The 27,525-nt window shown below is 38.4% G+C and overlaps 2 protein-coding genes across 2 annotated transcripts in view; one reads left to right on the plus strand and one right to left on the minus strand.

The window, feature by feature from the left end:
- The window catches only part of SYN2 (synapsin II), a 147,054-nt gene that overhangs the window by 83,871 nt on the left and 35,658 nt on the right, over positions 1–27,525 (plus strand). The window contains exon 6 of the mRNA XM_081901207.1: positions 25,484–25,546. Coding sequence (XP_081757333.1) covers positions 25,484–25,546 — 63 coding nt within the window. The remainder of the gene's footprint in view (positions 1–25,483; positions 25,547–27,525) is intronic.
- On the minus strand, positions 252–16,070 carry TIMP4 (TIMP metallopeptidase inhibitor 4). Its single transcript, XM_081901256.1, has 5 exons — positions 15,693–16,070; positions 7,623–7,720; positions 4,734–4,848; positions 3,262–3,386; positions 252–1,482 (listed from the first exon to the last, which is right to left on the minus strand). The coding sequence occupies exons 1-5, from the start codon at positions 15,820–15,822 to the stop codon at positions 1,285–1,287; spliced, it is 666 nt and encodes a 221-aa protein (XP_081757382.1). The 5' UTR covers positions 15,823–16,070; the 3' UTR covers positions 252–1,284.

Consider the following 27,525-nt stretch of genomic DNA (forward strand, 5'->3'; position numbering starts at 1 on the left):
GACAGAGCTGTTCCACCAGGTCTTTGGTCAGGGCGCAGCCTGACCCCCTCCTCTGGCAACCTGCACAGGATTTTGCTTGATGGCTGCCATTAATTTGATTTTAATTAATCTTATAATGAATGTTTTTAGAATGTTGAACTATTTTGACTGTTGTTAGCCGCCCTGAGCCCAGCTCCGGCTGGGGAGGGCGGGATATAAATAAAATTTATTATTATTATTATTATTATTATTATTATTATTATTATTACTTTCACCCCATGTGTGAGGCCAAAGCATATCATCCTAGCTTTGTGTTTCAGTCTAAGCTAAAGGTTCTCAAACTCTATCCAGCCTCCTCTGGAAATGCCCTACAATACTTCAAGAGGCACTTGCATTTCATGCCCTAGGATCAATTCATCCATCTTTCTCTTTTGTCCATGTTTTGCTCCCTTCATTTTGCTTGTTTGTGTATAAGTTAGCAAGACTTGAGAACCGCATACATTCTCAAACCACTAGAAGGAAAAAAAAAGTCTTTTTCTAAGTTGTATGAAGTTGGGTTTACTTGGCCTGATAATGTCATGGTGTTCTTTCAGGGGATGCGGATGTCATAATACTTGTGTAATACAATAATCAGCCTTAGTTTCTGTTTTAGAGTATATTCCAGTTGATTGGACTGCTACACTGGATCTGTTTTGATTATCAAATATGTGTTATGAACAAATCCTTCAAGACAAAGATAAGGCTAGATGAGACATAGTAAGTAGCATACAGAAGAGTGAAGTAGAACATTTTAAATGGCACTCAAAAAACATTTAACTTGAATAATCTGAAATGGGAAAAATAATCTTTCATCAGACTTTTTACAGCAGACTGTAATAATATACATACTGTCAAAGCTCTTATGTCTCATGCTACTCCATTTTTTTCAGAAGTGCTATTTTGGAATAAAACAGAGCAAATTCATCCTATTAACAGGAGTCCAAATTTTGATGAATCTTGTTTTATATGGTTACATTCATTTTGATTTCAAAAGCAGAATTATTGTTATTGTTATTGTTATTATTAAAGAACAAAGAAGTGCTTCCACATAGTTGCTCTCTAAAGTTTTATCAAGGAGTGCTACCTCCAGGAGATTCATTGCTCTTCTTGACTGGATGCCAATTCTACAACCTCTGTACTTTATTTGCACAGCACAATTTGCTTTTGTTTCTAAGCAAGAGACAGTTGTCGGAAGTTCAAAGCAGCAGTGAGCGCACAGCGTCGGATGGACTTAACCCCCTGGGGCTTTGAAAGAAATTACATGATTCATGGTTCACTGAGGTCAACAAAGTCTTTTTCTGGAGGAGGGCCACCACGATACCAACTGCATGTTCCATCACTGCGTTTGATACAGGCGTAATGCTTTGCTTGGTGACCATACAGCTTCCTCTCTATCAGCCAATCTGTCCACAGGCATTCATTTGGTGTAGAGATGGAGCAGGGTACCATGTAGCAAGTAGAAATCTAAACATGGAAAAGTACATTAATATCCCATTTTTTAAAATACTTTGCCAGTGCGTACAATTCTATCTACCCATATCTGCAAAGGAACTGGTACCCAAATTATTAGACTGTAGTGAAATACTGTAAACCTTATGGAAGGTTCAGGGATGAGTTCAGTCTCAGCCAGCATGGCCAATAGTCAGGGATAGTGAAAGTTGTAGTGTGGAGGGCCACACGTTCCTCAGTCCTCTTCTAGTTGCTTTGGGACAAGGGAAGGGTTTCTTCAACATAGAACAGTTTAGATCTTTTGGCTAACCATATATGTTATATATGTACAAAATGAATGCATTCCTTCAACATAGATCATAAGACAATATTGACCAACTTGTACAGTATATATTTGACTGCACATTTTGTTTCCTGTGAGATGTTACCTTCTTTTAAATATTATTAGTATGAAGAAGAGGAGGAGGAGGAGGAAGAAGAAGAAGAAGAATTAATGCAAATTGGTTAAACACAGTGAAAAGTAAAATAAAAACTTTTCAAAACATCATAAAAACATTATTTCCGCAAGTTGTTCTTTTGGTCAGACTACAGATTATGCTCTGTTAATGATATGCTGCTATGACCTTATCCACACTTATTTATTGCTCAGCTCTTTCCAGGCAAAGGCTGCACTTAAAAGCTCCTTGTCCAAGTGTGTGTGGGTTAGTTTGTTTTTTACTTGGAGCTTTCCCTGTGAAAACCCGCTCTTTAGCACTCAATCGGAGCAAACATCAATTCAGATGTTCCGCAAATTGCCATTTGCTCCAGTTGAGCTTTAAAGAGTGGATTTTTTCAAGGAAAGCTCCAGAGGGGGAACAAAAGGGTGCTCCGACATAGACCTTCAAAGTGTAGACAGTGCCTGGAAAGAGTGAAGGAAAAGTAAATGTGAATAAGCCCTATGTCTCTTGCTTTCCCTTCTTTCCTAGCCACAGCCACCCTCCCAAAATTGATATGTGGCTACACATAAGGTCCCAACAGGTACTTAAAAACAATAACAGCAACTAACCCTTTACTAGTCACACAGGGGGTGGGGTGGGGTGAGTTGTAACTGGGGAGGGAAGGGATAAACTTCCCAGTGAGGCCTCCTAAGATTGAAAAAAAACAAGAAATTTAGCTGCACATTTCACCTTAAGCTAAACATGTAGTCTGACCCTTAGAGTCATGAAGTTTGTATTGATGTTGCACATGTACCTTAAAGATAAATTTCTACATTATGCACATGAAATACGGGAACCAGCCTTGAGTGCATGCGCCATTTTTATGATAAACATATATTTGCATGTGAAACATGGCTTATTCATCTAATTCTCTCCAGCAGTATCTAGCATTGGTGAGAAAACTGTCCAGGAGATCAGATGGAAATACAAAGAAAAGTTGTGCTAGATATGCCAGGTTAACAAGAATCACCCAAGCCAAGGCAGCCTGATGTGGAAAAGTGTAACACACAAGTGTGTGTACTTTCCTTCAAGTCAGAATGCATCCCATATTAGTTTTAATGAGAAAAGGCAGGCCAAAGAAGGCTAATTCCATTTTCACATGTTGTTTGATGACAACCTCCATCCCTTCGGATCACTGGCCAAGCTGGTTGGGGCTGATGGGAATTGTAGTCCCAACAACTGCTGACGGGCACCTTGTTGGCTGCCTGGGCTTATGAGTTCAAACAAATACTCAAATGAAAGAGATTGCCTTGCTCAACCTTTCTTGTGCTATAGGTCTGAAAGAGCAATGATACTCCAATGGGTAAGGTATACTTACTTTACAACCACAGCCCATTTGATATCTCTGATTCAGGCTTTTCTTTTGAGAGAAGGTAAGGTCATCCCATGGTTCAATGTAATTGCACAAATGGATAAGAACTTTACCATCATCTAAAATCTGTCCTGCATTGGGGTAAACATCAAAACACAGGATTCAGAATTGCATTCCCAACATTAAAGATACAATCCACATCAATGAAAGGTTTAGTTTTTGACTTCAGTTACTTGTGAATGTCACCCTAAGATTTGCTGAAGCAAAAAAAATTTTTTAACATAATGAATAAATACATGGAGTGGAGCCTGCAATGAAATGTTGCTGTGTAACCCCACCACTAAATAGAATAACACTGACCCATCCTGAGTCTCCTCCAGGCTACTGTTTTTATTGTTGTTATTTATTTAATTTTCTATCCTCTCTTAGATGCCCAGGGCAGCAAACAACTAAGTACTGAATACATTTGTTTCTCTTTTCCAAATGTAGTTTTTGGAGGCCACCGTGCATACTTGGGCAGAGGGAAGAGTTTCTTACATTTTATTTTAATTTACAAACTACTGTTCTTCTGTATACTTCGCCTGCTAGAAACTACTGGGGTTTTTTTTGTGGGGGGAGTGTCACATATCGCAAACAGACATAGTCAGGCCAATGCAGAGCTTGTCTGAAGCCCACGGCAGGAGTCCTGTTAGAATAAAGTTATAAACTCAAACAAAAAAGCAGCCGATCTGTTAGCTGGCTTAGTCCTCCAAGGCATGTGCAAGTGTACCTGGCTGCCTCCCTCTTGCACATGCCTGGACACGGTTATAGCCACTATTGGAGGTAATGGGACAGTTCAGACTTCTTTGAGTTTTTAAATGTTATTTAGTACTGTAGTTTACACATTTGTCTCCGTATCTGAAATGGCAAGAAGGACAACTTTTTGAATTAAAACAAGGGGTGCAATTGTAACAGAAATTTCTCTGGGTTGTATCCTACTAAATCACTGCATGTGCAGACAAGTGCAACAGAACTTCTCATCCTAAGCCCACTGCCATCTACTCTGGGAGGTTGCCCCAATTTGTCTCCTGGTTGGGTGGTGGCGCAGGGACCTCTTGGCCCAAATCCCACTAATTCTGCATGCTATTGGATGCCAGCGCAAGGGGGCCTTTCCTACCCTCTCATCCCGCTATGGCTTCCTCAGACCCATGCTAGAGAGTCAGGAGAATTCCCATAAAAGCAGGTAGAGGGGAAGAGGGGTTCATGCTGTCTGCCAAGCAAAAATGCTTGCGCTGCTGGAACAACCACAAGAGCGCAATGTTTTAATTCCTCCCTTTGGTATCATATTACTTATGCGAGCACAGTTTTCCATAGCAGCACAGCCCAAACTTTGGCTTTATATGGGCTCCAGTATTTATATTGTTAAATAGCATAATAATCACTGGCCATGGTACTGTAATATATACTTTGTGTACTGCCTTGGCTTCTGTGTACTGTACCTGTAAGGAGATATTGCTTCTTGTTGTTAGCTTCTAATTTCACCCCACAGAGAGAGGAATCGAAAGGTGTGAAGACATATTGAACATCTTTCAACTTTTCAAATCCTTTGAACATCTGTATTAGGAAAAAGGAAGAAAAAAGTGCTGTGACTAAGATTTTTTGTGAGGTTACAATTGAAACCTTGCTGGTATGGTGGGTGGCAGTACAGCTAGATAAGATTCTCCAGCTTTGTGGCTTGACTAGCCAGTATGTGCAAACTCCTGTCCACAGGGTAGTCCTCTGGGACATAGGAGCCAACTCCTAAGGGCTGTGGGGGCTTTGGCCCCCACAATAAAATATTTGAGGGGACCATGTTTCCCCAAAGTTGATGGGCATTCCCATTCAAATTGTGTGTGTGTGTGCCACATCATGGGATCAATTATCCGGAGAAGGGCTTACCTGGGCCCCCACAATATTTTATTCACATTGGCACTCCTGCTCTTGGAGGGCTAGGGGAGGGCTAGGGGAGAGCAGAGTAGGAACTTCTCCCCTCTAGCTTGCTCCTCAGTTATAAATTGGAGGCTAATCAAGCCATTAGCCAAGGCTGCAGTTAAATGTTTAGTCATATAGTTTAGAAATTCTACTTTGCATAGCAACAGAACCATGAATAAACCACAACAATGTCTAACATAAATAATTTTCACACAAATATTTGCTTGATTAGCCTGACAGTTGTGTGAGGCTGAGTTCTAGTGTTGTATTAAACCCTGTTTTTGGTATGAATTTCAGAAAAGTGACATATTCAGTTTTGGCCTTCCTATATGCTGAGCCTCTGTTCTTGATAGTATTATTTTAGTTTCCTATTGTCCAATGCTCACATGGAAAGTATTCAGGCAAGTTACTAGAACTACAAATTCCATCTTTTCCAACAATTGAGCCTACTGGCTGGGGATGATCAAATTATAGTCCAAAGACATGTGGAAGGCACCATGTTGCTTACCCCTGAATGACATAATTCTTTCTTAAACAATGCACACAAAAAGCCTATGTATATTATTTTTGAAAGGAAATAATGAAATGCGCCTTCTAAGTAACTTCCATCAGTAATTGTTAATGAAGTGCAACTGTAAATGAGTTCGCATTATTATATTGTGTTAAGTGTTGACAATTGTAAACAGCTATAAATTGTATTATTAATTATTAATTGTAGCCGCTCTGAGCCCGGCCTTGGCTGGGGAGGGCGGGGTATAAATAAAAAATTATTATTATTATTATTATTATTATTATTATTATTATTATTATTAATTCAAAATATTGCTGAAAAATGTGTCTAAAGTTTAAATGCTGAACAGAAAGGTTTCTTTAAAAAACATAGCAACAGATCTAAATTTAGGCCAACTATCGCAACATAGCACAAGTGAATTTTATCTACCCAAATGAAGTTTACTTTTTTAAAAAATATCTAGTCTTACCTTCGCACATTTATATTTTATTGCCATTTACAAGGGATGGAAACTATAAAGGAATGTCTCAGGTCTATAAATATTCTAACATGTAAGACAGCTATGTCTTTACAGTACCATTTAAGTCAAAGCATAAATTTTGATCTTCCACTCAAAAGTTTATGTATCTTGATTTTTTTCCTAATAAAATGTGTTCATCAGTAACAATGTTCTCTGCTGAACTCATCCAAGCAAATGTGATAAGTGGGTGCTTAAGTGTTTGCCAGTACAAACTGCCACGAAGCACGTGTTGAAGTCAGCGCAGATATGGGAGAAATTGGTCTTGCAAATATCATAACCACAAGGCTCCTCCAGCCTCATAACTGCCCTAAATGGAATTCCCCAGATGCAATGCAGTGGAAAAGACTTCTCTACTGCCAGCTACACCGTGAAATATGTTCTATTCTGTGTTCAATGGGATTTCTTTCTGCCACTTGCAAAAGAGAAAGAAAGGATGCAGCTGGAGAAGCTGCTGAAGCTGATGAAAGGTTCCTCTGGATCTGGACCCAACCTGAGTATCAAGGAACAATGCTGGATCTAAGAGCATCCTCAGACTTGCAACCTTGACCTTTCAGGTGAACCAGAATATTGGCTATACAGAACTACCGGTACTTATTATCAAAATCAAATGACACCTTTACACTTATTGCTGACTTTGAAATTAGAGACAAATGTAGATTAGACAGATTCTCTTTCCATCATACATATTTTCAGAAAGCTTTGTCTGCCAAGAGTATGCATAAGAACCATCTAAACCCATGCAGTGTCCACTCTTAAAGTCTGAATCAACCATTGTAACCCTAAGATTCCTAAACTGAATAGTTGGGGAATATTTCATCCTAGGCTTTCTCAAGCCCCTACCAATGGTGGTATAAAATGAATCTGATACCATATATAAACACTACTGTTTTCAATGTTCTGGTAACATCTTGTAATGTGTTATATGTTGGGCTGCCTTTGAAGACTTCAAAAAGCAGCTGGTGCAGAATTTGGCAGCCAGCTTGTTGACTGGGGCAGGACAGGCCCCGATTCTGGCATAGCTGCACTGGCTACCAATTGGTTTCCAAGAATCTGCAAAGCAAAGTGTTTGAATCTGTCCTGAATCTTGTTTCTAACACAAGTACTTACAATTATGATTTTGTGTTAGTTGTTTTCTAATACAACTTCCAATACAAAAAATATTTCTCCTAAACATGGATCAGACATGATTACTTCAGAAGCTATAAAATTATGTTACAGCACAATCTTATATATGTCTGATCAGAAGTTCAACAGAATTTATGCCCAGATAAGTAGCATGTATTGCACCCTTATGTGCACATTGGAAATTGAGTATAAAACTGACCGGGAGTAGTAGTAGTATTCAATGGCATTTAAGCATCATAATAAACAAGTTTTTTCATGTACCTTTATTTGTTTGATTTCATATCGAATCATTTTGTGAGTATGAAGAGGGTCTTCACTTGATGCGATCACTTTTTCACTGGAAATTTTTGCTCGAATCACTGCGAGTAAATGAAAGCAAAACAGACATTTTAGAATTTATTCACCTGTTGTTTCTGTAGTGTGACATATTATTTGTACTATAAAGCACAGCTGCTGTTATATTTAGTACAGCCTATTTCTCTCCCCCCCCCCCCCCAGGTAATATGAAGACGAATGTGATTAAGACTAGAGTTCTCCTATGGTAATAATTTCACATAACAAGTGCTTACATCTAGATTTCAACCAAATTCTGTTAATGCAGTACTGATGCTGTATCAGGCTGGTCCAATTGACTTCACGATGGGAATATGTGGACTCCTAAGGGGAGCGCATAGCTACATCGCTCCTTCTCTGTCCTTTGTACTGCTGTTCCAAGATGAGCCAAGTTTTGGTATAGCATTTAGTTCAAATTGGGATTTCTCATGGTTAAGCTTTCTAGTCACTAACCACAAGCTGTAACCCAGCTTTGCTCTTGCATTAGTTCAATATGAGTTGGTAGCAATAAGTAAACTTCTCTCCAAGTACCCTCATATTTGCACACTCTCAGTAAACTACATATATGCTGTGCTGTGCAGTCCAAGCTTCTGTGTGCTGCCTTCCATCAGTGACCAGATGAAAATTAATGTCCTTGCCCCACCCCACTACTATTAGGCAAAGAAACTGTTCCCAAGGTAAACAATGTATAGCAGCCTTCAAATAGCATAGCAGTGCTGCTGCTCTGAAGGATGTTCGTATATGGTTGCTCTTCTTCCTAGTCATGTTATCCTCTTTGCCCATACAAGATGCTGGAGCTCTTTACTAGGAAGAGATAATTCAATCTTTCTTTCCCATGCAAGGTTTTAACACCTTAATCCTCCCTCGAACATCTCTTACATACAGCAAAGGAGTGAAGGAAAATTGTAGTCATGTGATGTATTTAACATTAAGGGGAGGGTAACAGGTAGAAGATTAAGATTTCTTTCTCTCTCACTAATTTTTCTGCAGTTTCTGTTATTTTTCATCTACCTCTGATGTGATGATAGCATAGGTGCCATCATGTCCAACAACTCTTGTGTCCAATGAATTGGATACTAAGGCCTCTTGAAAGAAATTTTGGGCTACTTATAAGAAAATATTCACAGCCCATTCCTACCCAAGGCTCAAGCCTCAGGTAGATGGTTGATCATCTGCTGTTTGATGTGGACATCACCAAAAAGAGAGAGATAAATGAGGGAATTCTGTATTTATTCCTGCCTGCCTTTTCCCTGGGCCCTGAGCCAACAGTCTGAAAACTATTTTGCTCCTCCCTCTACTCCACCAAACTCAACAAAGGAGTGGTGGACCATGTCACTTCTCCCTGGTCCCCCCTCCTTTCTCTGAGGATAATTTTATATAATTGAAATATGTGCATAGCTGCAGTTTTACTGATGGGTGATGCATTTTCAAAGAAACCAAACTGGATGAGAAAATCCCACCTATGGGCCACAGTATTTTAAATTTTATTTTGACAGCTTTACGGTGGTACCTCTAGTTACAAACTTAATTCATTCCGGAGGTCCATTCTTAGCCTGAAACTGTTCTTAACCTGAGGTGTGCTTTCGCTAATGGGGCCTCTTGCAGCTGCTGAGCCGCCAGCACACCATTTCCGTTCTCATCCTGAGGCAAAGTTCTCAACTCGAGGTAACTCTTCCAGGTTAGTGGAGTTTGTAACCTGAAGCGTTTGTAACCTGAGGCGTTTGTAACTCGAGGTACCACTGTATAAGAAAAGAATGTTGTTTTGCATCCTGTAGTATTGTAAAAAGCCTGCTCTAAATATTTCTGTCTTGCAGTCATGAAGAAAATACAGACCCCTAAAGATTTGGTTAACCAAAATTGTAATGATGAAGTCGCTCTCCTGTGTATCAGTATGGGTTGTCTCTTCCAATTTGTGTTCAGCTGTATGCTGTTCTCTTATTTCAGCTGGAGTCAGCCATCATTAGTGTGATGAATGGTAGCCAATTTGGAAATATCAACTGTGATAATTACACAAATTAGCTACTTCGTATTCTTTCAGTGGTAAAATACTGGATCACCCAAGTTTGCTGATTAATACATCAGTAGGGTGTTTTTTTAATGAGTTCCAGAGCTTCAGAACTCATAACAAAATTGCTGGCAAGGACGCTGGGATCTTATTCATTGAGGTTCATGAGTTTGTCTATAAAAGAAATTTAAAAATGTTTCCAACATGCTTCCATAGCCCCCAAACCACACTTCCTTTGAGCAAACAAAATACAATTTGCTGTGTGGCAAATGAGGACATTTGCAAAAGCCTGTTAGTTAGCATTATGCAGCAGAAAAGGTATGTGTTAGCTCCTTCTAGCTTTATAAATCACTGCACTTAACAATGATGTAGATGTCCTGTAGGAAGGAGCCTCAAGGCTAGCCCTACCATAAGGGAGAGTGAGGTGACCACCTTAGGCACGATATTTTTTGAAAGGGCAGCATATTGTTAGCTTTTTAATGTATTATTGTTGTATTTATATTGCCAGAGTGTGGGGTAGACTGTTGTGGGATATTCTGCTTCATCTGCAAAACAGCAACAACTTTGCTGGCAGTATTGAGTATTATACAACTTGGCAGGACCAGGCAAGGGAGTTCTGCCACTTGCTCTCTGTCTCAGGTGGCAAAATGTCTTGGGCTAGCCCTGGATGACCTAAAGCAGGAATGACCAGCATCTTAAGTCCAGGAGGTAGAATTTATATATTAATACATTTCTGTTAGTGTATATATATTATATGGCTGCTTCTTTGTATATATTTCAATTTTTTTTTATATGGCTGTTTTAAGATGGTCTATATCTGTAATGCCTAATAAAGGTTTCGAGAAAGAAAAAAGAAAAAGTATTAACTTCTAGCTACTTGGTGGCCATGAATTATAGAAGGGAGAACTATTCTGCCACTCGTGAAAGCTGGATAATTATTCTTTAAGGGCTTTGAATTCAGTTGTGTGGCCAGCTATCCAAGCTTATGGCATAGGTTGTTGCTGCAAAGGAACTTGCTTCTCCAGTATGAGGTCATGGGGTCAAGCTGCTCCTGTTCTAAACAACAGCTCAGAACTGACAGTTCCTCACAGGCTGAGCAAAAATGTCTTGAAAATATTGATTATTCCACAGGTGTCAGCTGCAGCAGCTGCTTATTATCACCATCACATTATTATTAATATTATCATCATCATTACCTCATTTTTGTGTCTAGAAATCCTCTAGGTACTTTGCAAAACCCTCACAATATTTCAGTACAAAGCTATGGTTAGCTAAGGGTAGAGTGGGGGGTAGTATATTACTTCCATTTGTCCTCTTGATCATAAGAACATCAGGAGAGCCAACATCATGTACACAAAGAGCATCGATGTTGCAATTCTATTCACACTTACATGTGAGTAAGCATCACTGAACAGTGAAGTAAGCATGCAAAGGACTGCACTTTTGAGACACTTTATATTATTTTTATGCAAAATTTAATTCATCAGCATGGAAGAGGGCCAGATTAAACATAAAATTCTATGAGAGCCTGTGAGGAATATCTGTGAGGAATAGAAAGCATCCATCATCACTAACTAAGACATACATTCTGTTTCCAGAAATATTAAGTATTTTATATAAATAGATACTTGGAAGATGCATATAACTTCTCTCTCCTTGCTGTCCATTAAAAAGCATCCAGTTAGGCCTTGATAGTGGGGTGGAGGAGGTAGGGCAGTTTCTATCTGCATGGCTGCTTCTCATGGTCAGGAAGAGTTTATATTATATTGTTTGGCTGGGGCTGCCACAGTTTTCTCTTATATTGCCAACTGAAGGAGTTTCTCTTCGAAACTGGGATCACCAGGCTCCGGTCCTGTCTGTTGCTACAGCTGCTCCACCGCTTTCAAGAATTCCCTTGTGCCAGCAATATGAATATATCTTACTAATTGTTATATTGTATTTGTTGTGATAAGTCTGAAGTTCCGCTTGTATGCACTGTATGCCTTGTAATAGTGGGTACACTGTGATGAACACATTTGTTGTACTTTGTTTGCTATATATTGTAGCTTCGTATGTTGACCTGAACCCCTGTTTTTCCCTCCATTTGTGTAGATTCTCACACAGTGGGTTCCTTATTTTTTGTGCTTACTGATTTCTTTTACGCATTTACCTGAATTCTGGAATCTCTCCTAAAATATACTTTGAGCAAAGATGGTTCTTGACACAAATACAGTGCTCAATATTTGTAATTTTCAGTAGGTAGGCTCCATTTCTTTCAATAACTCTTAAAAGTCTAATTTACTTCCTAGTAGAATCAAGTATGATGTAAGATGTGGGAGGTAAAAAATAATGCTCATGTTCTGAAAAGTAATTATTACTTTGAAGCTAGTTTGTCAAGTTTGTCAAGTAAGGTCACATATAAAGGTATACTGTATAAACAGTGTGTAGTAGATAACATAATTGTCTACTGTGTGCCCAATATAGAATTTTTGCTGCCATATACTGAAACAAACGCACGTTTAAGAATCATGCACTTGTTTTCTGCCACCATCCCACATGATATTTCTCAATTCCAACACACCAGTTTATTTCTTCCAAGTTACTTGGGCCTACTTAGTAGCTATGAATGTTTCGAAACTAGGCATAGCTTGAAGCAACAAAAGCAGCAAAACCACTAATCACACAGACAAATGCAACAATGAAAGTGCTTCTTGTTTCATCTTGGGAATGGTAAGGGTTCTGAATTAGCCAAAGGTCACCCATGTATACGGTCTCTTGATTTAACGTGCCTGGGATACCCTCCTTCATTCACATATAATTTTCAAAGGAGCAAAATTAATAAAAAGGAAGAGAAACAGAACGGCAAAAAAAGATAGGAACAGCTGAAGCATTAGCACAATTTTCATATACCTTTAGTATAACATTTTTTTCTTTTCTTCTTTTTGTATTGATTTACTATGTGCTGTGAGATTCCCTGAACATCCCAATGGCTAAAGAAACTGCAAACTGAACATTAAAATACCACATAATAGAGTAGTATAAACTAGTAAATAAAGCAGCTTTATATTATAAATATAAATAAATTAAGCTGACATAACCAATGAATACTCATTTGAAAAGATCAAAATAAACTGCGTATAACTAAGCCTAACATATTTTGACCATTCTTCAGTGGTCTATATGTACAATAGGTAATGTATACAAATATGTATATGTTTCTGACCTCTGAGATGGCTGACGTAAGCAAAGCAAATGCATTGGAAGGGCAAGATAAAAGTTTTATAAAGTAGTCAATAAAGAAGTTAACAATTATTAATAACTTAACTAGAACTAAAAATAGTAAAGAACTTTCAAAGAAGCGAAAGTCTGGTGCTAAGAATTTATCATCTTTAGATCCTATTCTGCATTCACAGGCATACTACTATTTTTCATGTTTTCGTAATCATTCTCTAAATTTTCATGCTCTGTAAAAAGGATGTTCAGACTATGGAAGTGATATTTCTGAATTTTTACAACCCACAACTCTTGCAAAGAGCAGTCATACGATCACTTCCATCCCTCACAGTATATCAACCGGAGCTCCTTCAGTAGTTATAATGTCTTAAGAGAATTCTACAAATATCAACCTCTATCATGCTTCCTTCTTGTGTTTTATTTGGAAAAGGGGGCAGCAGGTATAGGCAGTGGTAAAACTACATTTGGGGGCCCCTGAAGTTTGAGCTGTTGTGGGGACCCCTTTGCAACCAGTAGTGAGATCTGGGTAACCACTGTTATCTTCTTCAATGGGGTTGTTCCATGATAGATCACCACAATTTAAAAAAATTAACTATTATACCTCAGATTTTGATTAAAATTGCTATACTGGATTATCCCACAAGTCACTGGTGTGGATAAATATTCCCTATGCCTTATAGTTTTCAAGTTATTGGTGGGGGGGGGGGCTGGTAAAAATTAGGGAGATGTTATATACATGCATGAATAAAGTCGCTCCCTCCAGGATTAGGAGCCCTGAAGCTGAGACTTCATTTGTGTTATAGTAGATTAGCCCCTGGGTATAGGAAACATTCACAATTCTGTGACCATACTTCAAAAGCAAGCACCTAATTCATAGGTGGCATTCTTCCATGTGCTTTCTGAGCGTTGGCCTTAAGTATAAATGACAATGGCTGCAAAGTGTACTTCAGAATACGGAAATATGGGTTTACAAGAAGGACCTACAACAAAATGCTGCAGCACTCAGTGCTTCTGTTCAGCATTCGATCCCCTCCTCCTCATTTTCCTACTACACCTCAGTCAGCATTATGTGACTACTGAGCATGCTCAATTCTCACTGGTCTGTTTTGAGTGGGTGTGCTTTGGCCCCCTTCAATTCTTTTTGCTAAATATTTTTGAGCTTCTGAGGTTTCTTCGAGAATGTTGATACATCCCTCTTGTTTCTTAGTGGCCCCATTTTGGCTAGAATCCTGCCAGTAGTCACCAGCTGAGTTTATTATTAGTAGGTATAATAGCAAGCATAAGATCTTTCTCTATAGTCCACATTAGTCAGTAATATATGCTGTATAGAAAAACTGGATGGTCTTTGCTTTCCCCAGCCACCTGTCACATTAACACTCCAAAGACCTGAGTAAGTAAAGGTTCAGTAGTCCAGATTAAATATGAACCCAGTTATGTTTTTAGTTGCCCATATAAAGCACTTCGAGAATTAAATCTGTTAAGAAACTAAACATTCCATTTTGCTCCATTGTAGCAACTGAAGTATTTGTTTACTTTTAAGTAATGCATGCACTTGGATCAAGTTAGAGTTTTGCATGCTTGGTTTTCAAACCCTAGAAAAAGGTATTTTAAGAACTGTGTAGAGGGATCCTCCCCCTCTCTCACTCTTTTTATATTGACGCTTAATGTACTACTAAACACTGTCAGGTGTCAGAGTCTTCTTTCCTAGTTTCAAACTGGTCATCAGCACAATATCTGTGTGAATATATTTCACATTTCAGAGAAGTGTCATGCACCAGAATTGCATCAGATGCATTTTGAGTACTGCTTCCTTTTACGCATTTAACAGCTGTTTAACTGAAGTAACACTAGCTGGTACTTTTTCCTATACTTCACATTATTCTAGGTTGTCATGTCTGCTGTACGTAATTTAATGAAAACATTACTTAACACAGCCAGATTAAGAAACAATTTAATTGATGGTTTTAAACAGAGTTTGTCATGGCTACAAAGATTTTCTGTCAGCACATGAAAGCAATTAATCAGTATGCAGAAGGTATTGCCTATCCCATAGAGATGCTAATTTTGTGACATTTTAGAAACTCATGTTCTACATTTACTGTTCACTCTGGATGGAAGCTAACTAGCCACAGCTCAAGCTGAAAATGAAAAGACTACAAAAGTCACATTTTCCTATCCCATTCTCAAATTGTAAAACTTTAGATTTTTAAAGATATAGATCAAATACTTAGTAATAAAACTAGGCATTTTATACTTAGACTCTATAGAGTATTTTGCAGAAATGTTCATCCATACACAATTTTAAATAGCATGTTTTGAGCATGATACATTCTAGATTTAAAATGATAGAAAGCAGATTATCTTAAAAAATAAGTGAATGTTAATATCTATTTAGAAAGCAGTGTAACAAACAGAATGCCTACAAGCCCTCCACAGAACACATATAATCACATCCTTATTATTCTACATATTAAATGTCAGAATCTAATGCTCGGAAACTCGTCATGAAGAAAACCCATAAAAGATTTCAGCCACCAATTACAACAAATCATTGCAGAGAAAACTGAAAAGCAAAAATAAACGGGAGCAACTGCTTCCAGATGCTTTTGTAATATTATTCTTGAAATCTTTTTTGTGTGTAACCACTTCTTCAGAGTCCCAAACAACCATTATTGGATATGAGCCCCTAAAGGGTTTGCAGAGAAGTATGCCCACAGTTAATCTAGCGTCAGTTGATTTCTTACAGGCAGCATAAAAAGAGTATAGTGTTTATGACTCACCTAAAGCCGAATCGCAGATTTGCTGCTGTGGATGTGCAGGGGCACAGCTGCAAGCCTCTATAAGCTCCTGAATTCTGAGTGTTAGAAGAAGTAGCAGCGAAAATAACAAGGTACTGAGTAGAGGATTCATGCTGCTTGAAACTCGGCTTGCTGGCCAGCTTGAAGAAAATGTTCTTTCACTCTTGAGTTTATATCTAAACTTCCTAATGACTGTCTGCTTTCTTCTTTGTGCAACCAGCAGTTCAATTTCAGCAGACTTAAAATGCTTTGCGGGGTGGGGGGGGGGGAGAGAGCCCTTTCAGCTCAGCCTGAACATATACTTTTGTTAACTGACTTCTAATGTCCCTGACATAAGACCCCCTTTTTTATTGCCCTGATACTTAGTTGTAACCCCGCCTTCCTTTAAGGAAAAAGCACATCATTGGTGAAAATACTGTATGACAGGTTTGCTCTACCAAAGGAAAGGTTACCTTTTTTGATTGCATCACAGTGTTGTTGTTGTGAGTCATTGTCACGAAGGCCTTCCAGAAAACACATTCTTCTTGATTTTAGGCTATTTAGAAGACTTTTAAAAAAGAAGAAGATATAAATTAGCCTGCAATATGGTATGTCATTGTCTGTTTTGCTCGTCAAAGTAAAAATGTATGTCAAAGCCATTGCTTCCTTTCACTTTAAGGCTCAGCTTTAGTTTCATCCCCTGTCCCTTTTAACATTTTCTTGGAATAATGCCTCTATGCCGGTTGCACAGATGATCATTCATGAAGAGGAAATGTTACAAGCATTGCCTGAGAGGCATACACAGTTGGAACATACAAACGATACCAGGACAGGATTGCAGTAGAGCAGTTTAGCTGCTATCTGGTAATGGATTTGTTTGAAGTATTGATTAACTTTTTTTTTTAAGTGCCCTAAGTCTGAATTTGTAAGAGGAGCTTCTAATTTAACACCATATTAGCAGTGACCTGAAACAGGGGCATGTAGTTTGCAAATATTTTATGCCCCTGCTAAGTGTGCTCCTTCTTAGCTGTATGGGTGAGAGGGGCAGGGTTTGGGCTTTTTTCTTTTCTTTTTTTGGAAAGCTACAGAGCAGTTCGACATATTGGGGTGGGAAAGCATTTAGCGTATTGCATGAACTCCATAAGAACCACTGACTGGTGAGTCATAGGAGATTGAGGTGTATTATCACTGCTTTGGTTGTTCTATAAAAATTCTGTTTTTTCCACATAACATTAAGAAACTGGAATCTTAATTTACACAGTTCAAGCAGCTTGTGACAATTAAAAAATATAATAATCAGCAGGTTGAAAACAATGAATTCTCAAGACAGTAGGAAGGATAGATAACTAATTTCCTAAAACAGCATGAACCTGGCCGTGAGCTTCAACTTCAGCAGTAGAGCACCAGAGTTAAAGGGCCAGTTTACTAAAGAAGCATAAAGAAGTTTTAAGTTCTCTGCTGCTGCAATATGGCAAAACACACTGTTCTTTTGAAATGTGCAACCCCACTTTGTGTTGGTCAGGGAATAAACTAGGGAAACAGAGTTTTGGGTTTTTTTGGCTTCTTATAGAGCCAAGGGCTTGAAAGAACCAAGCAATATATGTTTGAGATATGTTTTGGAACAAATGTAACTAGTAACTGACTTGACTAATGGCATGATTATATCCTTCAGCTGAACTCAGCAGCCGCTGTGGCTACTGGGCAGTTTACCTAAGATCACAGTGATCTTAGGCTAGATTGACTAGATAGAGCACTGCATGCCATCTACAAGTGTTATATAGAAGGGTAATTACTCCTGAGTAATTAGCAGCTACCTTTCTTTACTGTGTAAAGTTTACCCTGTAGCAATTGGCATTACAATAATTACCTGCGGATTAACAAGGGGATCAGTTACTGCCAAACAGCTGTCTGACAAGCTGCGAATCTTGGTGCAAAACGTACTTCTAAGCAGAAGGGGGGTTGCATTGTTATTTAACTGTATAAGTAGTGGTCAGGCTGTCAAACTGGGCCACAATGTCAAAAGTATGAGAAAGTGCAGCTCTAGTACTTTCCTGTGGTTCCTTGGCATGGTTTTGCCTCCATTTTATGGACTCAAGAACCAGGAAACAGAATAGCATAGGAGACACAGGCAGGAGTGTATATAAGATGCCATGACTGTCCTGTCCCCACAATATCAGAGCTGCTGGGCCTAGAGTAATAGGCTTGCAAAGGGAAATTAAGGAAATTTCTAGCCAGGAGGGAAGATTATATTATTATTTTTCCACCATGAAAGAAATAAGGTTCCCCTCATTTTTGTAGCACAGCTGAATTTAGAGTTTTGTCCTCTCCCCTTACTTTGTCTCCCCTTCCTGTGCTCAGTCATACTCGCGTCTGGTGCTCAAGTAGTCAGTCAACCGGTTCCATCACCCACAGCTCTCTGGAAACCCAGGGAGCTGAACCACAATGCTGGATATCGCATTTGAGAGGGATTGTGCATACCCTCCAACATTTATCCAATGAAAATAGGGACATCCTGTTCCATAATGATAATTTTGCTGTTTATATCCCACACACATCTTATTGGGTTGCCCCAACCACTCTGGGCAGCTTCCAGCATATATGAAAACATAATAAAATGTTAAATATTAGAAGAAGAAAAACTTCCCTATACAGGATTGCCTAATGACGGCTTGGGGGTTGGATAACTCCATACCCTCCAACATTTTCCAGTGAAAATAGGGACATCCTAAGGAAAAGTGGGACATTCCAGGATCAAATAAGAAACTGGGATGGCTTCTCTAAATCAGTGATGTCCCTGGAAAATAGGGTCACTTGGAGGGTCTGATTGTGTTGATTACCAATACCCATCTTACCATTCCATAGTGAGGCAAGGAAGTCAACAGGAGCATCAGTGAGGTCAGCTATTAATGCCCTCAGAGCATTCAGGAATCCCTCAGATTCTATCAGTTTCAGGGCGCAGACTATCCTGCAAAGTTGCCTGTTTTTGCAGAGGAAAACTCCCACCACCATTCCAAAGCTAACCTTTTAACAAGCCATCCATGACGGAGTAATTGTAACTCCTCCCACTACCAGATCATTCCCAATCTATTATATAGTAAGACCAGATCAAGGGCGTGATCCGCCACAAGTGTAAGGCCCTGATATGTTGAGACATCTCCATGGTTGTCATGGAACCAATTAAATCCTGAGCCAGTCTATATAAGATGGTCGTGGTGTGGATATTGAAGTTCCAGGAATAACATAGAAATGTTCAAGAAGAAACTTGCCTGTTCATGTTATTGTTGGGGCATTTTCTAGTTTCCATTTCATCCAAAAACAAAGGGCATTCCCTAATATTGACCAGGGGAACCCTTTCTCATGAATAAGTACAGTTTCCCTATGACATTGCAATTTCTGTAAAATATTTATAACATCTTGCCCGTGGAAGTCGAGAGGCCCTAGTAAAGTGGTGTCACAACATGCTCAGTATCTCTTTCCATAAAATGTACTATGCAAATGTTATGCAGCATGTTTTGTTGCAAAAATCCAATTAACTGTTAAATCTAACTGGCCATAACCTGCTATGAAAATAGCAATAAAACTACTCCATAATAAAAATTTCCCACAGCAGCAAAGTTTAAACTTAAATAAACATTAAGTTAAACTAATAATTCAGTAGTATATAAGGTGAAAAAGAAACCTTACAAACTAAACAAAAATATTATTGTATAATTAAACTAAACAAAAATATTATTGTATAATTATTGCCATATCGAACCAAAGTATAGGTTTGTTTTCTTATTTAGTAAAAACAGAATGAACTACAAAGTACTATGTGCCATGTTCTCATGTGTATACGGAAACCCGTATACACATGTGTATAAGGAAACCCAGGGTCAAATGTGGATCAAACCCAGGTGGAATGTATTGGCATTTTAGGTAAGACCCAGTGGATTCCAGCATGATGTGACTGCTTGTTAATTTAAAATTTGTCAAGGCCTTAGTGGTTCATCGATTGTCATCTCAATTCTTGAAATATATCCATTCTCCAGTTTGTGGTTTCTGATGTCGAATCATCTAAATGATTTCGAAAACAAAATATTTTCTGCTAAGCCATCATCATTGTCACAAGCAAAATACAGATGGCTGAGAACCAGACCATCTATTGCTATCTTTTTAGTGCTTATAAACTGTTTATGGAACCTCAAGACTGCAAAATACATAATGATGCGCAACTCTGAGAAAAATATGCCTGTGTTTCAGATGGAAAATCATTTGGAGCCTTGCTTAATTAATAAATAAGTGGAACTCATATTTGTATAGATACATTTTTTAGGTTTTTATTAGTTGGTTTGTTGACATTGGTTTTACTGTTTATATTGTGTTGTAAGTCACTTTGTATCACTTTTGTGACTACAGTGACTAATAAATATAAATAATAATAATAACCACGTATTTAAAATTCGCAGCTAGATTTTCTCATGATATGCTGTAAATTGAATTTACATCCATTTTAACCACGGATCTAAACCCTAACTATAATACATGTGTATGACACAATGTGAAACTAGTGTGAAATTGTTTTCCAATCATTGGCTCTCCTTACTATTGTTTAGTTTTCTTTGAATGGAAAAACCAAATAAGGAAGCTACAACAGAAGAATAGTGCATATGAACTTTGTGTTGCATTCAGATAACCATAATGTTTCTGACCTTCAAAAAAGACTGATTATATCATTATCTCAGTATTTAAAACTTTCCCTTCAAGCCACAAATCCTCCAGAGAAAAATGTATTTCATTTTAAAAACTGGAGGAGTAAAGTTTCATAACCATTGTTGTTGTAAAATTAGGCCCAGAAGCATGACAGCCTCTTGTTCTAAACCACTCTCATAACTCATAACTTCTAGGGCACCAACTCATAGTTGGGCACCTGCAAAAGTTAACACTAGCACTGACTTATGGAACTGTCTATGGTTAAGACCTGGATAATAAAAATGATGCTGAAACCAGGAAATTCTAAAGTGAAAAATATCAACGTATAAAATTTAGATGCTGCAGTAACATGACACATGTCTTAGATATTTACTTTTCCGATAAACGTCTTATTCAGTTTGGGTTACTGTTTATTTTTGTGATTCCCAGGGTTCTCTGGGTGAGTTGCAATAGATCTGCAAGGGTTTTTGACTCCCAATTATTTTAGAGTAATAGCTACAAAATGACTTTTCTAACTGAATTATGCTATTGGAATGAAAATAGCTAACCCGGAGTGAACATTTGTGAAAGGACTGTGATCTTCCTTCAGTTCTGAGACTGAAAATAATTTCCTAGTCTTGGAAATTTCCTAGGCATTCTCTTCCATGTTCTTCAGTTCTAACTATGTCTTTTGCACATAGAACCTGAGATTATAGTAAAGCACAAGCCATAAGTCTGACCACTCCTGTAGTAGGGGCATCCCTTAGCAACTGCTTCACATCTACACAGGCCTTCTGATTTAAAGTTTTTAACATCAAGATTGCCTTTGCAATGACCTTTTCCCTTTGTATGCTGTTCAATGATATATCTAAAGATTAAGGAATGATAGTTTTTGCTTTGAAACACAAGAGCTGGTCTGTGACTTCCTTAGATGGATATATCAAGCAGAGCATATTAGAGTTGATATACGAGGGACCCAGATACATCATGATTATGTTCACATGTCTTGCTTTTCAGACTAGCGATTAAAGTTCACTTAACCAAAGTCTTACCTGATTTTAAAAACCACACAGAAGTTAAGTCTTCAAGAGCAGATTATGAGCTATAAAAGCCATTGGGGGTAGTGTGGAAATATCTGTATTCTTTGGTTGCTGTTATTAGACAGTGATGGGAAATAGTTCCCACTGGGAAGACTATTTAATGAAAAGGACCATGTTGATTTTTGAAGTAAAACCATGAAGACTAATAACCATTTGCCTTTGCATCACCATACGCCATCCCTCCGCCCCCCAATTATATCCCTTTCTGTCCTTACTTGTTCTACACTAATTAAAAGTACAAGCCAACTGCAGTTTAATTCTATAAGCTAATTAGGGGAGAAAGGAAGAGTAATTATGGGTAGGGACAAAAAAACTCCAGCACCTGAGATATTTTCTGACAGGCTCTGCTCATTGATGTAGACAGTAAGCAGTAGAATAGCAATGAATATAGTGACTGAGGAAACGAGTGTGCTGACCTTCATGTGCCAATCACACACAGAGAAAAACTGAATATACCGGTAATTGACCTGTTTACAAGATAATGTCCCTGTCCGGACACAAGCTAATACATTTTTAAAAAAAAAATAAAAAATTCAAAAAAGCCAGAGGCTTTTTGTAACAGGATATCAGTCGTAGTTTAACTCTTATGTATGCTGCAATAGTTGCATTGCAGAATTTAGCAATTTCAAGATAAACAACTTGATCCCATCCATTTCTGTTAGGAAGTAAGCCCCAGCGAGTTCACTGGGACATACCCCCAGGTAAGTGTGAGTAGCATCTCAGCCTAAGTCCCTCAAATACTTTGCCCTTGAAAATTGTAGCTGCACACTGAAGAAGACTTGTTAGACTTCGAATATGTGGGATAGGTAAACTGTCTGCCAAAGTATTTTTAGAAGGTATTCCGCTCATTTAATTCCATGCCAAACATGAGCAAACTCCCACTGTGAAAGTGTCCTAAGGTGTAGCTCATCGTAATTTTACTTCTTGACAGGAGTGCTTCACAATAATCAATAAAGCCTTTCATTTGTAAGAAATCCAGCTTTCAGACAAAACACTTTTCAGTCTGGTATTTAGGAATCTTTAGGTGTTCTCTCATGTTAACAATCACCCTTCATTTTGCACAGTGTAATACATGTTTACACTATCTTTCACCCACCACATCTCCAAGATCACAACAACCATGAGCCACAGAAGTCAATGCAAAATTCTAACTTCATTGCACTCTCTCCATATATTCCTACTCTCTGCTTCTTGTTGCTTAACCAGTTCCTGGTCTACAAGAGCATCTCACCTCTTATTTCATGACGGCTTAACTTACTGAGAAGTCTTCATTGAGTTACTTTGTTAGACTAACCACTGAATGTCATGTGGATGCTCCTTGGTTATTATTCCATAGCGATACACTTTCCACCTAATGTTAATGCTAATGTGATCCTCTTGGTGAGTAATGAGAGCCCCGGGAACAAATTTTCAATTTGGACAGTGGGGGCGGGGAAGCAGTTTGCAAAATTTGCAGTTGCAGTTTTTCAATAACAGTAGAATTAAAAGCTGCAATATGGGAATATTTACAGAGGATACAACCCAGTCTCCCACAGGTGCTCATCCTATATGCAGTGAATTCCCATAGTCTCAACAGAACCCTGTTATAATTCACCAACCCACCCACTATGCATAAGTGAATGCCACCCATTGAGCCATTGGAAGGAACTGAGGCCTCTGTGCACCTCTCATATCTCTGTCTATGGATCCCTCTCACCTTAGTAAAAGCTGTTCATGTGCTAGAACCAGGCATTTGTGTATAGATCTCCCATTACTCCTAATGGCATGTGTTTGGCCATGTGTGGGAAGAGGGAGAAAATCTATGCTCTATTGAGTCTGTGGGAGGTTGCAGTTCCTCAGTTTATTTAGTTGTGATAGGGGGGCGATTTCCATAAAGACATGCCTCTGCAAGTAAATTCACTCTTATTTTATATTTCTCAGCTTTGTTCAGCTATATGAACCTCACAGATAAAGGACAAAAGTAATTTACACTAACTCAGTACGTATTAATGATGATAACCTTGTAATGTGAATTATAGTTTGGGAAGCACACTTTATCTAGAGAGGCATAAAATGAGAGTTTACAACCATTAAAATGATGAAAACGCAATTAAGTCAAAAATAAGGACATTCGGAAGTCTTATAGTACACATGAGACATAAATCTGCTGAGGATATCTGGTTATTTAGAAAAAAATAATTTGAAGAAACAAACTTATTTAGTGCTAAATACAATATTTAAAGGTGAAGCAGTCCAACAAATCAAACACTTGACAGAATCAAGTATCAGAAAAGGTTGTTTTCAGGTTGCTGCTTGGCAATTTTAAGCAAGTTACTTGCAGCATAGCCTTGAGAACACCGTCCAACCATCTCATCCTCTGTCATCCTCTTCTCCTTGTGTCCTTCATCTTTCCCAACATCAGGGTCTTTTCCAGGGAGTCTTCTCTTCTCATGAGGTGGCCAAAATATTGGAGCCTCAGCTTCACGATCTGTCCTTTCAGTGAGCACTCAGGGCTGATTTCCTTAAGATTGGAGAGGTTTGATCTTCTTGCAGTCCATGGGACTCTGAAGAGTCTCCTCTAGCACCATAATTCAACAGCATCAATTCTTCGGCGATCAGCCTTCTTTATGGTCCAGCTCTCACTTCCATACATCACTACTGGGAAAACTATAGCTTTAACTATACGGACCTTTGTTGGCAAGGTGATGTCTCTGCGCTTTTTTTACATTGCTATATATGTCTTATTTCAGAAGTTTCTTTGTGTTTAATGGGGCTTACTCCAAGCTAGGAAGGTACAGGATGGCAGCCTATGCTTTGGTTTAGCATTAGCAGTGGGGAAAGCAGGGCTCTTGCACCTTTTAACAGCTGTATCTGCACAATCAGGACCAGCATGGCATAGGTGAATTCCTATGGTAAGATAGGCACCTGCAGGCAGGAAGCCAAAAAATAAACAATGACTGTACAGGGACCAATTTGTGTGCATTCAAAGCACATGTGGACCATTTTTTAAAATTTATTTATTTTTGCCCCAGAAGAGGGCTGAATGAGGCGTAATGCATTGGGGTGGGCTTATGCGTGTTCCCCCAACACACACAATCAGGGGGTGCCTGTGCTGTTGCTAATTTTTTGTTTTGCCATGTCTTCCACAGCAGCCATGTTGTGTTATGCTATGGCAGCCATTTTGATTGCATTTTGTGGAACCTAATAAATAAAATTGTTTAATTGTATCTCCTCCTTGTGGATAAGTATGCAGTTCATACCTGAATGCAAGTAAATTGTTGATTGAAAATATAAACAAGTAAGTCTTTTGAAAACAGAAATAGCATACAGGCTGTGTGACAGCAAGCAACAATATTGGGAACTGGCCAGGGGCCACCCATCCAAGAACCCCCAGCTAACCACAGGCACTAGAAAATGCCATCATCACAATGGAAGGAAGGAGCTCCAGTCTTCTGCCCTCTCTCAGTGTCTCAGGAGGCTGCTGCAAGTGGGAATAGATTGATGGCTTTGTTTTATAATTGCTACCCACTTAAGAATTTACTAATTGAAGAACAAGTTAAAAATTTATTAAGTAAATAAATATGTCATCCCTTTTATTATCAGGGAATGGCTTGGCCCTTCTTGTACTTTCTGCTAGAGAAGGCCATGTACATGTTGGGGAAATGTACTGTACATTTATGGATAAATTATTATTCTGCAGCAAGAACCTGTTTTTTTAAAAAAAGATAATTGTCTGAGACAAAGTTTTAAGAAATATCTGAACTCGGTGCTTTTATGTTAAGGAAAGAAAAATGATGGCCTGGAAGACAATATATTCCTTGCATTATATAAAACAAAAGGCAAGTGTGAGATCCCCGCACCATAGTAAGGAGGACAGCCTGCCTGTACCAATTTGCCATATACAGACATTCAAGACAGGCTGAATCCCATCTGCCAAGCCTTCTAATGAATCCTTTATAACAGAGAAATATGACCTTGATAATGAAATGTTCATTGATTAAGCAACCGTTTTTAAACTTGTGTTTCTTTCTTTCTTGCCCTCAGCTGACATTGCCAACATTTCCTGTTGTTGTGAAGATTGGACACGCTCATTCGGGCATGGGAAAGGTGCAGGTGCTATTTATCTATCTTGAGGGGAAATGGTGGAACTACTTTTTTTTAAAGAAAATGCTATGTAAACACTGCAGGCACCAAATTCTATAAAGGAAGCATCTAAAACTTCAGGGCAGTAATTATGCAAATCCATTTTGAGACCCATGCTTAGAAGTCCATCCGTATGTATTTGGTTAATTTTATGCATATGCATAAATCCCCTGAGCATATAATCCTTTTGTAAAAGTCGGTGCTTTTCAAATTGAAAGATGCTTCAAAGAGTAAGAACTATTCTTAACTAAAAATTGACAAATTACCTATGCCAGAAATACTGTGCACCTGTGAAATTTTCATCTGCTTTATATTATTTAACCTTTTAATAGTTTTATAATGAACTGGACTTACACCCTCCCATCCATTCAGTCACTACATCTTCCATCCTGTTTACCTAGTCCTTCACCTCCTGTGCCCTTCCATTTAAACCCCACTTACCTGGCTGGAAGTCTAGCCAGCACCAAACAGCTTCAGGAAGAGGAAAAGGGGGGCGTGCTCCATCCCTTCTCTGGCAAGAGGACACAAGGCCCCTAAATATGCCCTAAAACTAGTACATGAGCTACTTTCTTCATTTTATTAGTCACACACTCCCACACAGCCTACAGATATTGTAGTAGCCTTTGAAAAAAACTAAATTCCCAGGGGATGGGGCCACTCAAGCAACATACCAGATGCCAAAGACAGGAGGGAGGGACAGATTTTCTAACTTTCTCTCCCCGCCCCTGGCCCCAGCTGTTTGCTGCTGCTAGACATACTATTCAGGTGGTTTAAATGAAAAGAAAGGCAGGTATTTGGGATTGAAGTGGGTGGGTGATAAAGGACTTGGACAATAATTCTTCTTTGGCTCAGGTTTTAATCAAAGATGGAGAAGTTTCTGATTTTGTAAAATCTATTATTTGAGTATTATAAGCCCTAAAAATAGTACATGAGCTACTCTCTTCGTTTTATTAGTCCCCCACTCCCACACAGCCTGACTTTTCAGTATCATATTTTTACATCTGGCGTTCACTATCTACTCAGCATTTTCCATTCTAAGGGCCAACTTCTTCAATCAAATATGTACACATCCCTCAGAGTGAAGTATTTACTATGGGAGGTGGCGTCACAAGTGACAAAAGATCTTGGCACTAGTCTGTTGAACCTTTTAAAGAGAAGCTAACTGATTTAGTGAAATCCAAGCTCTCTCACTTAATTGGATTAGAATATACTCTGATGAACTAAGATAGTGTACTATACTGATTAAACATCCTTCTAAACCTAACCTTTTAACATTTAGAGAAGAACAAGCATTTTACATTTGCTTTTGTTCCGTTTTCAAGTCTATATCCAAACATCTTCCACAAAAGAATTTGAAATCTCATCTCTTCTATGCTGAGATCTACTAAAGTGCATAGTGAAAGACTTCATTGTATTCTATTGTTGAAGGGAAAGTAAGCTGGAGAAGTCAATATTTTATATGTAAAATTGTATATGTAAGTTTTAGATGTAAGAAGATAATATAATTCTTTGAATCAATCTACTTTCATACCATTCCTCTGTTTTTAAAATATTTTATTCTTGAATTTGAAACATTGCCAACTGTCCTAAAGGCCACCATTTGTTTCCTTACAGAGAGGTCCTAATTTTTATTGTATTTTCAGATTGTCTGTAAACATGTGCTTCTGTACCCTTCATTGATACTGCTGGGTCAGTTTTACAATAAAGCATTGCTAGAAATTAATTGTCTGCATAAAGACATATTAGAGGGGAAATCTGTTGTAGATATTTATATAAATCAATAAATCAATAATAAGTAGGGATGTTCAGTGATGTCATTCTCTGTCTCAACTTATTTCCTTGTTGTATAAAAGTGCGGTTGTCCCTCATATAAAGATGCTTGCTTTGCAGGGACACCATTTAAGGTTTGGGTTGAGCGGGTGACAATGAACAGCAATATACAG

This window comes from Podarcis melisellensis (assembly GCF_964234715.1).
Source record: "Podarcis melisellensis genome assembly, chromosome: 2".
Lineage (NCBI taxonomy): Eukaryota > Metazoa > Chordata > Lepidosauria > Squamata > Lacertidae > Podarcis > Podarcis melisellensis.

Excerpts from the sequence above, each read along its gene's own strand:
- TIMP4 (XM_081901256.1), bottom strand. The coding sequence starts at position 15,822 with ATGAATCCTCTACTCAGTACCTTGTTATTTTCGCTGCTACTTCTTCTA. Across the intron at positions 3,387-4,733 it reads GAAGCAATATCTCCTTACAG|GACAGATTTTAGATGATGGT; the intron begins GTACAGTACACA and ends ACCCCAATGCAG. Across the intron at positions 1,483-3,261 it reads AAATGGGCTGTGGTTGTAAA|ATTTCTACTTGCTACATGGT; the intron begins GTAAGTATACCT and ends TTCCATGTTTAG.